Source organism: Dipodomys merriami, unplaced genomic scaffold (genome assembly GCF_024711535.1).
Source record: "Dipodomys merriami isolate MVZ:Mamm:240054 unplaced genomic scaffold, mDipMer1.0.p SCAF_7, whole genome shotgun sequence".
Lineage (NCBI taxonomy): Eukaryota > Metazoa > Chordata > Mammalia > Rodentia > Heteromyidae > Dipodomys > Dipodomys merriami.
In genome coordinates, this window is record NW_027206290.1 from 70,456,643 (window position 1) to 70,471,954 (window position 15,312).

The 15,312-nt window shown below is 51.4% G+C and overlaps 1 protein-coding gene across 1 annotated transcript in view; it reads left to right on the forward strand.

Annotated features, from left to right (window-relative positions):
• Bpifb4 (BPI fold containing family B member 4) overlaps positions 1-12,017 on the forward strand; it is a 30,362-nt gene extending 18,345 nt beyond the window's left edge. Inside the window, exons 10-16 of the mRNA XM_070007513.1 lie at positions 1,180-1,233; positions 3,235-3,405; positions 4,676-4,743; positions 6,811-6,853; positions 7,044-7,107; positions 9,547-9,623; positions 11,735-12,017. Coding sequence (XP_069863614.1) covers positions 1,180-1,233; positions 3,235-3,405; positions 4,676-4,743; positions 6,811-6,853; positions 7,044-7,107; positions 9,547-9,623; positions 11,735-11,758 — 501 coding nt within the window. The 3' untranslated portion in view covers positions 11,759-12,017. The remainder of the gene's footprint in view (positions 1-1,179; positions 1,234-3,234; positions 3,406-4,675; positions 4,744-6,810; positions 6,854-7,043; positions 7,108-9,546; positions 9,624-11,734) is intronic.
• Positions 12,018-15,312: the final 3,295 nt, after the last annotated feature.

The following is a 15,312-nucleotide window of genomic DNA, read 5'->3' on the forward strand; positions in this document are numbered from 1 at the left end:
GCTCAGCCTTACAATTTCAGGGGTTTTTTTGTTCTGTTTTTTCTTTTTTGTCAGTGGTGGGGATCTGGGCGCTGTCCCTCAGCTCCTCAGCTCAAGGCCAGCGCTCTACCACTTAAGCCACAGCATCATTTCCGGCTTTTTTCTGCTTATGTGGCGCTGAGGAATCGAACCCAGGGCCTCATGCATGCAAGGCAAGCGCTCTACCACTGAGCCACCTTCCCAGCCCCGATTTCAGTTTTTTTGAGACGTGGTATTTTGCTCCACTGATTTCACTTTCTCCTAAGAATGAAGTGTTCTTCAAAGTAAAATAGGACACACATTTCATCAGTCTGATTCCACTGAGCCGACACTCTCTACTGAGCCCCGGCACGCAGGGTTCCCCCTTGCAATTTAAAGTGTCCCTTTTGGTTATGAGGAAACAGAACCCATGGCTGGAGCCGTCCCCAGAGACATCAGGGTGGCAGGTGACAGCCTTGCTTTCCCCGATGGCACTGGCCCACGGCTGCCCCTTCTGCCAGTGTGCTGTCTTCCCATCTTTTAGCATCTAAGCCCTTAAAAAAATGAGTGGATTGGAGCAGGGTTCAAATCCCACTTCTAGGCGGGTCACACCTGTAATCCTAGCTACTCAGGAGGCGTAGGCCTGAGGATCAAGGTGATGCAAATGGACTTGACTATGCTCCTCTTCCTTTAGAAAAGAATGACTGTTTTAGAAAAGAAAGATTTAGGGGCTGGGAAGGTGGCTCACTGGTAGAGCGCTTGCCTTGCATGCCTGAGGCCCTGGGTTCGATTCCTCAGCACCACATAAGCAAAAAGAGAAAAGCCGGAAGTGGCTCTGTGGCCTAAGTGGTAGAGCACTAGCCTTGAGCTGAAGAGCTGAGGGACAGCGCCCAGGCCAAGTTCAGGCTCCATGACCGGATCCCCCTCCCCTCCAAAAGAAAAAAAAAGAAAAGAAAGATTTGAGCACCTATGGCTGGCCCTGTCCACTTAGCCATGAAACTGCCACGTGGTGCTCACGGTGGCTGCTGTTGGGAAGCGGGGCTTCCCGAGGGGCTTCCCGAGGGCTGTTCCAGGAGGGGAGGGACTGTCTTGGGTCAGTGTGGGCTGTCTTCACGAGCGTCAGCAAGTCCTGTCTGTCCCTGTCACCGGGGTCTCACCTGACGCTTTGTCCTTGCCCCACAGTTTGAAGAGCTTCCTCCACTCACCACGTCCACGCTGGGGGCCCTCATTCCCAAGGTACGTAAGTAAACCTGAGGGGGGGGGGCTTGTGGTCAGCCATTTTCTCTTCATCTAAAGGCCCCAGAAACCCCATGGGGTACGGTGACAAAGGCAAGAAGGCAGCCCCACCCCATGAGGGTACACACAGGCGCATATAACCTTGACTTCTGGCAGTGGGCCCACCTGCTCAGGTCTAATCCTGACCTGAATACTCCTCTGCTGTGGGACTTTCGAAAAATGTCTTAACATCTCTGAACCCTAGTCTCCTCATTTGTCAAAAAACAAAAACAAAAACACTAACACCCTTCTACAGGTAGGTTTCCTCCCTGGGGAGAGGGATATGGCAGGTAAAGATGCCCACAGGCCAGACACACACAGGCGCAGGGGAGATCAGAGGTCTTTGGAGATGACAGGCATGGCTCAGCGTATCCCAGCCATATTGTCACAGTGGAATGACTCCCATGCCTGAGCCTCGGTTCCCATCTGGAAAATGGGTACAAAGCGTTCCCCCTGCAGGGCCGCTGTGGACCTGGAATCTGTAACCCAGGCCCAGAGCAGATATCTGGCAAACGTTTATGCTGTTGTTGATGGCTACATTTACACACCACACACACACAGCACATATGCTCTTGTCCAAGTAGTGAAGCCAAGGCCTTTCTGACTGCAGGTCTGGCTCCCTGCCCATTACCCTGCAACCGGCGGCGAAGCTGTGTGTGTAGGAGGTGCCACCCGGCAGGGTGAAGGACGCTGCAGTCCGCTCCCTCGCCTTCCTCACACCCTGTCTAGTTCACACCCTGTCTAGTTCCCCTCCCCACGGGTCTGAGACCAAACGGGACTAGTGATCACTATCGCCCCCATGTGGTTGAAACAAAAAGGCAGAAACGGCCGTGTCTGCAATCAGAAAGTAGCAGCTGGGGGTGTGGGGGGGTGGGGCGGACCTCTCCATCCCAGGACCTCTTCCTCATTGGATCATTTCCTATGCACAGGGCATTTTACAGCTTAGGATCCTCTAGAATCCTCTCTTTCCTCTGGTTCTCACCTTCCTTTCATGGGGCCAGGAGGGACCAGAACCCCATGGAGAGAGAGTCATGGGCTGTCAGGCTGAACTGGAGAAAGGTGTTCTTCAGGCTCGGGCTGAGTGGAGGCTTGGCTGACATGAGGTTGCGGTGGGACTTCTCTGGTCCCATGAGGGGACAGGGCAAGGTGCCCGGGTCGGGGAGGGGGGAACGTCTCTTCAAAGGCAGGAAAAATGCTTGGTCCAGTTTGGGGAGTTGGGACACTTAGACCACTCCTGAGAAACATCTTAAAGATCCCCTATGAAAAGCTGATGCATCTAATCGTGTTTGTTGAAAGCCAATCTTTCAACTAAGGATGAATCCAGAGAATGATCAGATGGCTATATTGACTAAATCGTCCAAGAGCTGGCCCAGGATTTCAGCTTGCATGTGTGTGAGAAAAAGAGTCTTCTTCTCAGGGGCCAGCCGACCCAAGCAGAATCACAGTTACAAAGCTTCTGTATAAAGAGCTTCTTTGGTTCCCTTTAAAACTAATTTCATGGTTTTGTGCACCTGTGCTCATTTGATATATTTAAGAAGAGTATTCTTAAAATTAATGCTTTTTGTAAGCCCGTTGTTCAGTACGTAGGGCACACTGGTCATGTGGGAGACACTGACCCCTGAGCAAATCGCGTTGGGAGATCCCATGTACAGGAAGGGCTCAGGCTCCCCACCGTGGCTCCAGAGGGACCTGGTGAATGTGGTGACAGGCAGCCTGGGCCATCTCTTCGCTTTTCACTGTGTGGTGTGCAAGGTGTAGACTTTCTTGTCCCATGTGTGGGCTCAGCAAGCACAGCCCTCATTCCACATGACAGCAGGCCACCAGCACGAAGCAATGCTTTGGGATCTGAAGGTTCCCAGTGGCAGAGCCCCGGGCTCTGTGGTTGGAGGTTAGCTGCCTACTGCCCCTCCCAGGAACTGCCAACTGCGCAGAGCCCCGCCCACCGGCTGGTGCTGTCCACAGGTGTTCCAGCAATACCCCGAGTCCTGCCCGCTCACCATCAGGATCCAGGTACCCAAGCCACCGTCGGTGACACTGCAGAAGGACAAGGCACTAGTGCAGGTGTTTGCCACTTCTGAGGTCATAGTCTCCCAGCCCAACGATGTGGAGACCACCATCTGCCTCCTCGATGTGGTAAGTGGATGCAGGTGTGCACGCGGTGGCTAGGCCTTGTGGTCTCCTGAGACCCCCGGACCCCTCCACATGGGCACAGCTTCCCTGTCTCCCAGCCTGTTTTTTTTTTCTTCTCTACTATGTGGGGGTGGCAGCAGGGCAGTCATGAGCTGGGGTATTAAGGCTCCCCCCGTTAGCTGTTTTCAGTTCTAGGCTGTGTCCTTCGGTGCTGTCAGAGCGGATCATGGTCATGTGTTCATTGTTGGGAGGTGTTTAGTGGGCACTTCCTGTGTGAGAAGCTGGGGAACAAGGAATAACAGCGCATGGTGCCTGCTCTTCTCCCTGGTACCTAGCAGGGGACCTGCATGCCAGTTCCGACAGAAGAACCCTATTTCTTTATGTTCTTCATGAACACATAGGGACTGTAGGTAGCTATGGGGTCGTAACTTTCCATTACACTCTAAGGGCAGAGCCCTGCCTTCTTGGGCCCAAGGTTGGGCCCCATTCAGCTGCAAAGAAGCCTCTAGTCTCCTTGTTTTCTCTGCTCCTTCTAAAGTCACCCCTTTCTTGCCTCAGGACCTTTGTACATGCTTCCAGACTCCCACCCCCACACACACACACACAACTGCCTGGGTTACATTCTCATCCACTTTTTTATCTGACAAATGCAACACTCAGCCTTCAGTCGTCCATTCAAACACCAAATCTCAAAGACCATTTCCCACAGCGTCTTGAGTCCCTGCCACCGACACCGGTTACTGTTGTCATCACTAACACGGGCACCTGAGTTTGCTGGGAGTATACTTTTATTTTCACAAAGCCAACTTTTTATTTTATTTCATCCGATTTCTTAGGTGAGGCTTGAGGGAACAAAAAAGGGATTTTTTTTTCCCCCTTACAACAAAGCCTCTGCTTAAAGAGAAGGATGCATCTGGGCCTTTTAGACCCTCCCTTAGTGTGGGAGCAGTTATGATTGGCAGTGGTGTTGCCCAATCCCAACTGCAGAGGCTCATCTCAAGCAAAGTTCATAGGTTGCGAGCCACCCTCCCCTCTCTGAGAGACTTGGTCTGTGTTCCCAGGGCCCAGTGGCATTTGTGTCTGAGAAATGTTCACTCAGCCTTACCATTGTCTACTTGCAAGTTAATGACAGCCACGTCTTTCTCCTCCAGAGGGGAACCTATCTGCTGAAGGGTCTCACATCATCAGAGAAACAGGGAACGACCAGAACCCTGCCCTGTTCAGGGTTACTGGTATGATGGCGTGATGTCTTGCTCCCTTCCTTTCCCCCCAGAATACAGACCTTTTGGCTTCATTTTCCGTGGAAGGGGACAAACTCAAGATCGATGCCAAGCTGGACAAGTGAGTGAGCTTCCTGCCCTGGGCTCCTACTCCTCACAAAGGCTCCCGTGGCCCTGCCGAGGTCGGTGCTGGCTCACAGAGGGTCGCCGAGGACAGACTGGGCCCAGGGCTCCCGTGGCCATCGTAGGGGGTAAACAAGAGCCTGCAAAGGCGAACAAGGCAGGGGCTCACCACGCCGGGAAACTATGAACCAATGGGGACACCCAAGTTCATCGAGAAGCGGGCACTGAGACACACAGCTTCTCCGTGCCCTTTACCCCTGCGTCGGGTCCTCACCAAGGGCCCGAGAACCAGGGATAGGTGCATTTACCTCCTCCAGGTCACACAGCAAACAGAACGGCTGGCAGGCACATGAGGCCTGCCGCAGGCACTGGCTTTGTTGCCCAGCACTAGGAAGTCAGGCCCTTGATGTGAACCACTGATGCTGGCCAATGACTTCCCTTCTACGCCTCAGTTTTCCCACCCAAAAATGGGGGCAATAGCCCAACTTCATAAAATCCATAAAAACAAGCCAAGTGTAATGACACACACCTGAAATCCGAGCACTTGGGAGGCTGAGGCAGGGGGATTGGGAGTTTGAGGGCCACCTGGGCTAGGTAGTAAGACCCTGTCTCAACAAACAGACCAAGAACTGTTAACTACTGGATGCCTTCTTTGTGGAAGGCACTGAGCTAGGTCTAAGAGGTAGCTTCACTTAATTCTTGACATCAGCTACAAAAATAGCTCCGCCTTTGGTCCTACTTCAAGATTAATGTGATCCCACGTGAAACTTTCCGCATGTGTTTAGGTCATTGTAAAAAAAATTTTCCTTTTGAATTCAGGGCTTTGTGCTTTCTAGGCAGTTAGACAATCCTCCAACCCTTTTTACTTTAGTTATTTTTTGAGAATAGGGTGTCCTGTTATCCCTGGGCTGGCTTGGACTGTGATCTTCCTATTTACAGTCCCCGCTTCATTGAAATGGCAAGGGTATGCCACTGCAGCTAGCTTTTTATTGGTTGAGATGGAGTCTCAATAAGTTTATTTATTTATTTGCTTAGGCTCGCCTTGAACCATGATCTTTCTGATCCATGCCTTTTAAGTAGATGAGATTTCCAGTTGTGAGCCACTGTGCCCAACTAAGTTTTTCTTTTAACAACGAATATTTTGAAGCCCCAAAACAGGGAATGCTGATCAGATGATGCCAGTCAAGCCAGCCAGCCTCTATGCAGAAGTGGTCACCTGAGGCGTGGATGATGAAAAGGGGCCACTGAGGGAAAGAGCGGGGCTCCAGCAGGGAGAGAAGTGTGGCCAAACTTCGCAGCGAGGGAAAGGAGTTGGGAGGTGTAGAGGGAGAGGGATGGACAGGGGGTAGGTGTGGAGGTCAGGAAGGAAGTGGAGAGCCTCCCATAAGCAGGCTCCTGGGGTCTCGCTGGAGGCTGACCCCCTCCTTTTGAACCACCATCAGTGATTTCTACCCATAGATTAGTCTGGTCTGGTCTCCCAGGTAGAGCTGGGGTGAGGTGAGACCTCCCACCCAGACCTCCCTCCTCAGAATAGTGCATCGGGAGAGAGGATGCAGGCCCAGGTTGTGAGTCCTGAGTCCCCACCTGCCTTCAACTCTGTGGCTGGGCCTCTTATCTCAAAGCCTCAGGGTGTCTGTTCCTGAGGTGCTGGGAAGACTCAGTAAGGTAGTGGTGATTGCTGTCCATGCAGGGCGCCAACTGCTCATGGTTCCAAGGACTTGGTGAACCCTTCATTTAGTCCCAGAAGCCACCCACCCTGCAGATGAGGACACCGAGGCCTGCAGAGAGAAGCAGCTTAGCTAGGGTCAAAGCTGGGTGGCAAAGCTACAGTTGAAGGCGTTTGTAGGGTGTGTAAAAAGCTCTTGGCACGGCGTGTGCATGGCATGCCTGTGGCCCACAGTCGGTGCTCAGCTGGGGAACCAGCCTCGTGTTCATGAACTCCCAGGGCAAGAGCCTCCGGAGGGTGTGTGTCAGTGGAGGGCTTCAGATGGCTGGTTCAAACGCAAGCGCCCTCTGACTCCCAGGTAGTTGCTGCTTCTAATGGACTGCCAATCTTTACCCACAGGGCAGAACTCAACCTCAAAACCTCAAATGTGGGCAACTTCGATGTAAGTACCTGCTCAGGGCCAGCCCCTTGGGCCTGGTGCCCAGTGTCCCGTGGGGTTAGCTGGGCCCAGCAAGGTTGCAAATTCCAAGCAGTGGGCATGATTGCTGCCAGGTGTGGTTTTATGAGGGCAGATGGAGAAACTGAAGCTGCATGGCCCCAAGCCAAGGCTGGTTCTCTTTCTTCCTCTGCAGGTGTCCATCATGGAGAGACTAGTTGGCAAGATTTTTGACCTGGCCTTTATGCCTGCGATGAATGGTGAGAGTGGGTACCTGCACCTCTCTGGGGACCCGTGGCTGGGGGTTCTGTGACTACTGGTTTGTTGGAAATGGGGGAGTGGCGCGTACATGACTGAATGATGTCGGTAGCAATCTGAAAACTTCAGCCAATGTTATCAATTTTACTGGGGCTGGAACTCGAGCCTCATGCTTGCTCAACTTTCTTGATCATTGCTCTACCACGTGAGCCATGCCTCCAGCCTGGATTTTTGCTGGTAAATTAGGGAATGGAGACTTGTGGACTTTCTGCCCCAGGCTAACATGGAACTCTAATCCTCCAGGTCTTAGCTTCCTGAGTAGCTAGGATTATAGACATGACCACCAGGGCCTGGCTAATGTTTATTGATTTAAGTCACTATACACACACATGTGCTCCACGTTTAAAAGGAATGAATTCATTAAGCCTGATTGACTGGCTTATTCCTCTAACCCTAGCTACCCAGGAGACTAAGATCTAAGGATTGTGGTTTGAAGACAGCCTGGTAGATAAGCCAGTGAGATTTTCATCTCCATTTAACCAGTAAAAAAGCTGGAAGTAAAGCTATGGATCAAGTGGTTCAAGTAGTAGAGCACCAGCCTTGACTGAAAAAGCTAAGGGAGAGTGTTCTAGCCCTGAGTTCAGATCCCAGTACCAGCACTAGAAAGTTTTGTTTTGTTTTGTTTTGTTTTAGTTTTGTTTTTTAAGGCTGGGTGCCAGTAGCACATACCTGTAATCCTAGCTACTCAGGAGGCTGAAATCTGAGGATTGTGGCTCAAAGCTAGCCCAGGCAGGAAAGTCTCTGAGACTCTTATCTCCCACTAACCTCCCCCAAACAGGAAGTGGAGCTGAGGCTCAAAGTGGGAGAGGGCTAGCCTTGAGCAAGAGCTCAGGGACAGCGCCCAAGTGTGAACCACTATGCTAGCATTCAAACCTTTATCGCTTGTTTTGTAGTCTGGGGACTTGAACTCAGCCTGAGTGCTGTGCCAGAGCTTTTGTGCTCAAGGCTGGTGCTCTCCAGCCACAGCTCTGCTTCCTGCTTTTTGTGGTTCATTGTTCTCAGCCAGAGGTCAGCTGGCTTTCTTCCTGAATGGAACTGATTAGGCCTTTGTTCTCCCAATGCTTTCTGGCAGCTACTTGTGGACTGTGGATTATCTGGAGGGTGAAGCCCCTCTGAGTCCCAGGATCTCAGCCCCACCTCCCTCCCTACCCCTGCTTCAGGGAGGAGAGGGCAAGGAAGCTTGGTATGGTCCCACTGACATCACTGTTTATGCCAATCAAACCCCTTTGGCAACCTTGATGTCAAACCAGCTCTTATTGTGGGACCCATTGCCAGGGAAACAGGGACTCCATGGGAAAAAGAGCTGGTGGCAAGGCCTGTCCCCATCTCTGAGAGGCTGGGCTGGCCTGGGAGGCAAGCCCTGGAAAGCCTGACCAGGCCTGGACACTCATTGGTAGTGGACACTTGAGGCAAGAGATAACCATCTCCAAGAAATGCAACTTCTCACCTGCAACTGTGAGAATGTGGATGAGAGCCATGATTCCCAAAGTGGGGTACCTAAAACAGTAATTGCACCAAATGCCCTGAGAAAGGGGTTCCATGGCCAAACAAGATTGAGAAATGCTCATTAGATTCACAAGGTCCTTGGCTCTTGGCAAAGTCTTGCTTGGGTCAAGAAGTCTGTTTAGGTGGGTGCAGGTAGCTCACACCGTAATCCTAGCTACTCAGGAGACTGACATCTGAGGATCACGGTTCAAAGCCAGCTGGGCAGGAAAGTCCATGAGACTCATCTCCAATAAATCACCAGAAAACCAGAAGTGGTGCTATGGCTCAAGTGGTAGAGCGCTAGCCTTGAGCTGAAGAGCTGAGGGACAGCGCCCAGGCCCAGAGTTCAGGCCCCATGCCCGACAAAAACAAAACAAAAATAAAGTCTGTTTATATCCTCAGTCTTTCCTTCCCCCTTCCTCCTCTCCTCCCGAATTTCTAGAACTTGAGCCAGCCAGTGGCTCAAGTGCAGACAGCCAGCCCCATGGCACTCCTGTCTCAGGTCACGTGTGCATCCTTCCCTTCACTCAGCACATGTCCTCGCTCTTCTCTGTGCTGGGCCGAGGCTCCAGATAGCCAGGGATTCAGCTCTTGCCCAAGGGAAACAGACAGGCTAGGGGTAACAGCCCGGTCACAGAGGTTAGTGCTTTGTTGTCTCTTTCCCAGGAGAAGGTCAGGGCTGGGAGGGGACACAACTAAGCTGCCCAGGGTCAGGAAGCCCCACAGAGCACAGGACAAGGCACAGGGCCTTGGCGAAGGCTTGGAATTCACCAGAGCAGCCACGGTGATGACTGGTAATCAGGGTGCTCTTGCTGTGACAAAGGCTCAGAAGCTGAGGAGAAATGGCGACATCGCTTGGCCAAACTGACCATACCTGACATTTTTTTTCTTTTCAGCTGTGCTGGGTTCTGGGGTCCCTCTCCCCAAAATCCTCAACATTGACTTCAGCAACGCTGATATCGACGTATTGGAGGTAAGGGAAGGTAGAGCTGGCTCTGAATCCACTCTCTCCCCTTTGCCCTCAACTTTGGCTACTATAAAAGGTCAGACCTGCCTGGTCCTGGTGGCTCATGCCTGTCATCCTAGCTACTCAGAAGGCTGAGATCTGAGGATCATGGTTCAAATCCAACCCAGGTGGAAAGTCTATGAGACTCTTCTCTCCAATTAACCACCAGAAAATGAAGTGGCGCTGTGGCTCAAAGTGGTAGAGCACTAGCCTTGATTGTAAAAACTCACAGTGCCCAGGCCCTGAGTTCAAGCCCCATGACTGACAAAAAAAAAAATGAGCAGGGGGGAAATTCAAAAAAGTTAGGCAGCTTGCCCAGGGCCACCGGGCTGGCAACGAGCAGAGGCAGGATTTGGACATGGCAATGTGCTCCATGCCCTCATTCTAAACCCCTGCGTTCTCTTGACCACCTGACATCTAGACCAAAGCCATGTTTAAAGATAAAAGCTGGTGTTGGTGGTTCATGCCTGTAATCCTAGCTACTCAGGAGGCTGAAATCTGAGGAGAGCAGTTCAAAGCCACCATGGCAGAAAGGTCCATGAGACTCATCTCCAATAAATAACCAGAAAACTGGAAGTGGCGCTGTGGCTCAAGTGGTAGAGCGCTAGCCTTGACCTGAAGAGCTGAGGGACAGCGCCCAGGCCCAGAGTTTGAGCCTCACAACCGACAAAAAAAAAAAGGAAAGAAAAAGAAAATTCTAGGGGCTGGGAAGGTGGCTCAGTGATAGAGCACTTGCCTTGCATGCATGAGGCCCTGGGTTCAATTCCTCAGCACCACATAAGAAAAAAGCCGGAAGTAGCGCTATGGCTCAAGTGGTAGAGTGCTAGCCTTGAGCTGAAGAGCTCAGGAACAGCGCCAGGCCCAGAGTGCAGGCCCCACGACTGGACCCAAAGAAAAAAAAAGAAAAAGAAAATTCTAGAAAGACTGGTGCATGCAGAAGGTACTGTGGCTCAAAGAAGTAAAGCACTAGCCTTATAAAAAGAGCCAGTCATAGCACTTAGCCATGGGGCTGCATCAAGGATAACGTTTCTCTAGATACAAAGTGCTTGCACAGGTCCTGGAACATGATAGGCATTCTGGAATCCTCCACCATTACCAGTGTCACCATGATCAAACACACTGCCAGGAACATCTTGGTGCCCCAAACTGCCTCTGGGTCCAGAGTTAACTTCCTTGGAACACTCCAGAAATGAAATGGAGGGAACTTGTGCAAATTAAACTCAGTGCCCAATGATGAGGCTGTCTCAGTGGCTTGGGGCTCGGCTTCTTGCTCAGGCACCGGACCCCGCCGGGGAACCTTCCGTCCCCCACCCCCACCTCATCACAGGAGCAGCCAAAGGAGGTAGGCAGTGAGGGCCGGGGCCTGAGCCCCTGCAGGACCTTCATCTCCCCATGTGACACTGGGGGACAAGGGAGACGTGAAATGGCGCACATTTCATTGCCTGCTGGCGACACTTCCTTAAACAGGATTGGGAAATCAGAACCAGACTGGCATACAACAAAGGCAGGTGTGTGTGTGTGTGTGTGTGTGTGTGTGTGTGTGTGTGTGTGTGTGTGTGTGTGTGTGTGTGTGTGTGTGTGTGTGTGTGTGTGTGTGTGTGTGTGTGTGTGTGTGTGTGTGTGTGTGTGTGTGTGTGTGTGTGTGTGCTGGCGACACTTCCTTAAACAGGATTGGGAAATCAGAACCAGACTGGCATACAACAAAGGCAGGTGTGTGTGTGTGTGTGTGTGTGTGTGTGTGTGTGTGTGTGTGTGTGTGTGTGTGTGTGTGTGTGTGTGTGTGTGTGTGTGTGCTGGCGACACTTCCTTAAACAGGATTGGGAAATCAGAACCAGACTGGCATACAACAAAGGCAGGTGTGTGTGTGTGTGTGTGTGTGTGTGTGTGTGTGTGTGTGTGTGTGTGTGTGTGTGTGTGTGTGTGTGTGTGTGTGTGTGTGTGTGTGTGTGTGTGTGTGTGTGTGTGTGTGTGTGTGTGTGTGTGTGTGTGTGTGTGTGTGTGTGTGTGTGTGTGTGTGTCTGGCCCAGGCTGTAGCCACAGCCCCCTGCTCACCTGGTTCTCTGTTCTTACCCTTCCAGGACCTTCTGGTGCTGAGCACTTGAGTGACAGAAACAGTCGCTGTCAAAAGAAGCCAGAGTAGGCCCAGGAGAGGATCGGCTGGCCACACACACACAGTCCTGTAGCGCCCACGCCAAGTCCCTCTCCTGCCATTCCCCCCTTTTCCCCACCTGCTCCCACCCCCAGAAAGGACCCAGCCACTGCGAGGCTGGCAAGCCATGTCATGCTTGGCGCTGGGACTGAGCAGCAGGGCCTAGGCTGATCCCGGGCTGAGCTGCTTAGGCTTTCAATAAAACCTCCCACTTTGCCCTGCAGTTGGTGAGTCTACGTGAAGGGCCTTCCCTGTGGTCTGGGGGTTTTCTTCCTTCCTGGGCTGCTCCCGACAGGGAGCTACATCTGGCTGGAGGGTGGAACATACAAGACTAAACCATGTCCTGTGCATCCAGCGACCCCAAAGATAGACCGGAGGGGACTTCCGTTCAGCTCTCAGTGCCTTCATTGTGGTAGTTGATCCCTCTTGCCTCAGTTTCCCTCTCTACCTCTCTAGGACTCAGAAACACCAAGTTCAAAGTCATCAGACATCACACTGCCGGGGCTCCTCAAAGCCTAACTCCTGGGTGCCATTATGATGAGGGTCTGCCCCTCTCCGTGGTCTTCAGTTACTCTCTCCTCGCCCAATCCTTGTGTTTGCCCAGGTCTAGAAGGGTAGATGGGTCTACCCCAGAGGACAGGTGAAAGAGGCATAAGACAAATTCCCTAGACAAAACCCCTTTTGCTTCTATGCTATTCTCCTGAGAGCTAATGTCTGCTGAGGGCTTGCTACCTGCTAAGCCCTGTGTGGAGACTATGAGACCCCATCTCATTTAACCTTGGAGCACTATGGGTTAGGCATTCCCTGTTTCACATATAGGAAACTAAAGCACTAGGAACTGCAGAAAGGGGCTCTGGTCACAGAGCTGAGGGTTGGACTTTGTAGTTTTACCCCCAGCATGTGTACTAACCACTCAGCACTCAGCTGCTCTGGTCACTTGTAGCTGGGGAAGGTGGGGGAGCCTCCCTGGGCTGAATTTGGCCCATACTTACATAGTTCCCAGAGCAGAGCAAAGCACTGAGAACCCCACCTGAGCCTCCATCCAGAAGCTTCTGCCAAGGAGACAGTCAAATGAATTTAGCTAATGCTTCATGAGTCAGAGCAAGTTGTGAGAACCGGCCTGAGCTGCCAGGCAGGGGAGGAGAACCAGAAACATCCGTGGCCCTGTGGGATCTCCCCAAGGTATTCTCCTGGGCATGGAGAGGTTGGGGATTGGCTGATGACCTGGACCTGGCTGCCATGTAGATTCTGCAGACATACAAGGCTCTCCATCCCTGGGCGTCTAAGCTGGTGATGCACAGAAGGAGCAGTGCCCCAGAGAATGTTCAGGATACTCCTAGACCAGTCCTCCTCCATATGGTGAGCCTGGTTCTAGAAAAAAACCCAACTGCTTACACTCAAGCAGAACAAGGAGCCGGGAGCTGGTGACTCACACCTGTAATCCTAGCTACTCAGGAGGCTGAGATCTGAGGATGAAGGTTCAAAGCCAGCCCAGGCAGGAAAATCTGTGAGACTCTTATCTCCAATAAACCACTAGAAAACCAAAAGTGGCACTGTGGCTCAAGTGGTAGAGCACTTGCCTTGAGCTGAAGAGCGCAGGGACAGTGCTCAGGCCCAGAGTTCAAGCCTCACAACTAACAAAAAAAAAGGAGAAGGAGGAGAAAGAGAAGGAGGGGGGGGAGGGGAATGGGGAGGAGGAAGAAGAGGAGGATGATCCTGGCCGTGGAGCTGTCTATTCAGAGCACCCCCTACCCCTCAAGGCTTCTGGAAAGCTCATCTGCCAGATGATGTGGGAAACGACACAGTGTCTTCACATTCACAGTGGTCACACAGTGTTTCACAAGTGTCCCATGCACACAGGACAGCCTGTACTCACTGAAGTCAACTGGGCCCCCAGGTCCATTAAGGGATAAGAATTTTGACATGAGGAAAAGTAATTAAAATTCCATCTGTATTCCTTGTTTGGGTGACTCAGTGAGGCCCCTTGCCCATCTGTGAAGTGGACAGTAACTGATTGCTAGGGTGAGTGTGAAGATGTTAAATAACATCTTGTTTTCCTCAGGGGCTTAGCACTAAGGCTGATACAGTAGGAGCTCAGTATATGCTTGCTGTGTTAGTAATAGACCAGGCTGGCTCCTAAGGCCTTTGAGACTCCTTACCTAGGAGCAAGGGTAAACTAAGGACAAGAGGAAACATTGGTTCTTCTCTTTGCCAATCCAGGGGTCCAGAGGTCAGCCCAGGAGCAGAGACATGGGTGCACCCAGAGCACTCAGCTCTGACAGCCAGTGCACCACAGGGCAGTTTGAGGAGTATTAGATCCCAGCGTCTGGCTTTGGGAGGATGCAGAAATACTGAAGTCTCAGCACAATGAAAACTTTTTTTTTTTTCCACTCCAGGTGTTAAAAAAAAATTGTGTCAGTCCTGAGGCTTGAACTCAGAGCCTGGATGCTGTCCTTGAGCTTTTTTGATAAAGGCTAGCACTCTACACTTAAGCCAAGCTCCACTTCCCAGTGTGTGTGTGTGTGTGTGCGTGTGCATGTGCGTGTGCGCGCGTGTGTGTGTGTGTGTGTGTGTGTGTGTGTGTTACATTGGAGATAAGGGTCTCACAGACTCTCCTACCTGAGCTGGCTGTAAATTGGGATCCTCAGATCTTAGTCTCTTGAGTAGCTAAGATTACAGATGTGAGCCACAAGTGCCAAACTTCTCCTAGTGATTTTTTAAAAAGACTTTTTTTAAAAAAAATGTTTTATTTCATTTAAATATTAGGAAGCTAAATTATAGGAGTGTCTGATTCAGTATTTGATTATGGGTTATATCATCCATTCATGCTTTTATTCACTGTTGCCTACCAATGTTTTACACACTACGGGCTCTACCCTTGAGCTATTGCTCACACTTGTAATCCCAGCTACTTAGAAGGTGTAACAGATAGGAGGATCAAAGTTTGAAGCTGACTACTGGACAAAAACTTGAGCTTCCATTCCAAAATAACCTGAAGTAGGTTATTTAGCCCTCCAGAATGGCTAGGGTCCTGGCTTAATAGGTAAAGAATCTGAGTAGCAAACAGGCAGCCAAGTTCAAACCCAAGTAGTTTTTTAAAAAAAAGGAAAGGAAGGAAGGAAGGAAGGAAGGAAGAAGGAAGGAAGGAAGGAAGGAAGGAAGGAAGGAAGGAAGGAAGGAAAAAGAAAGAAAAGAAAAGGGCTAGGTGGTAGAAACCATTGTGAGGCTTGACTCAAGTTCACAAGGCAGATCTTAAGTAACGGGATCTCAGTACACAAGTAAACACAGAGGCTGCTTTGAAATTGCATTAAAGGCTGTGAAGGAAAGAAATTGGAAGGAAGGGGCCAGGAGGAGCCATCGCTGAGCGCCTGGGAAAGTGCTCTGGGAAGTGGACGCCCCGTCCCAGGCCTCCTTGGTCTCCCTGGCAACACCCAAATACCAACCCCCGGGAGTGGGCGGAGCTAAGCGGGCGGGACTTCCTGCCCAGCCTGCTGGGGAAGGGCCGGA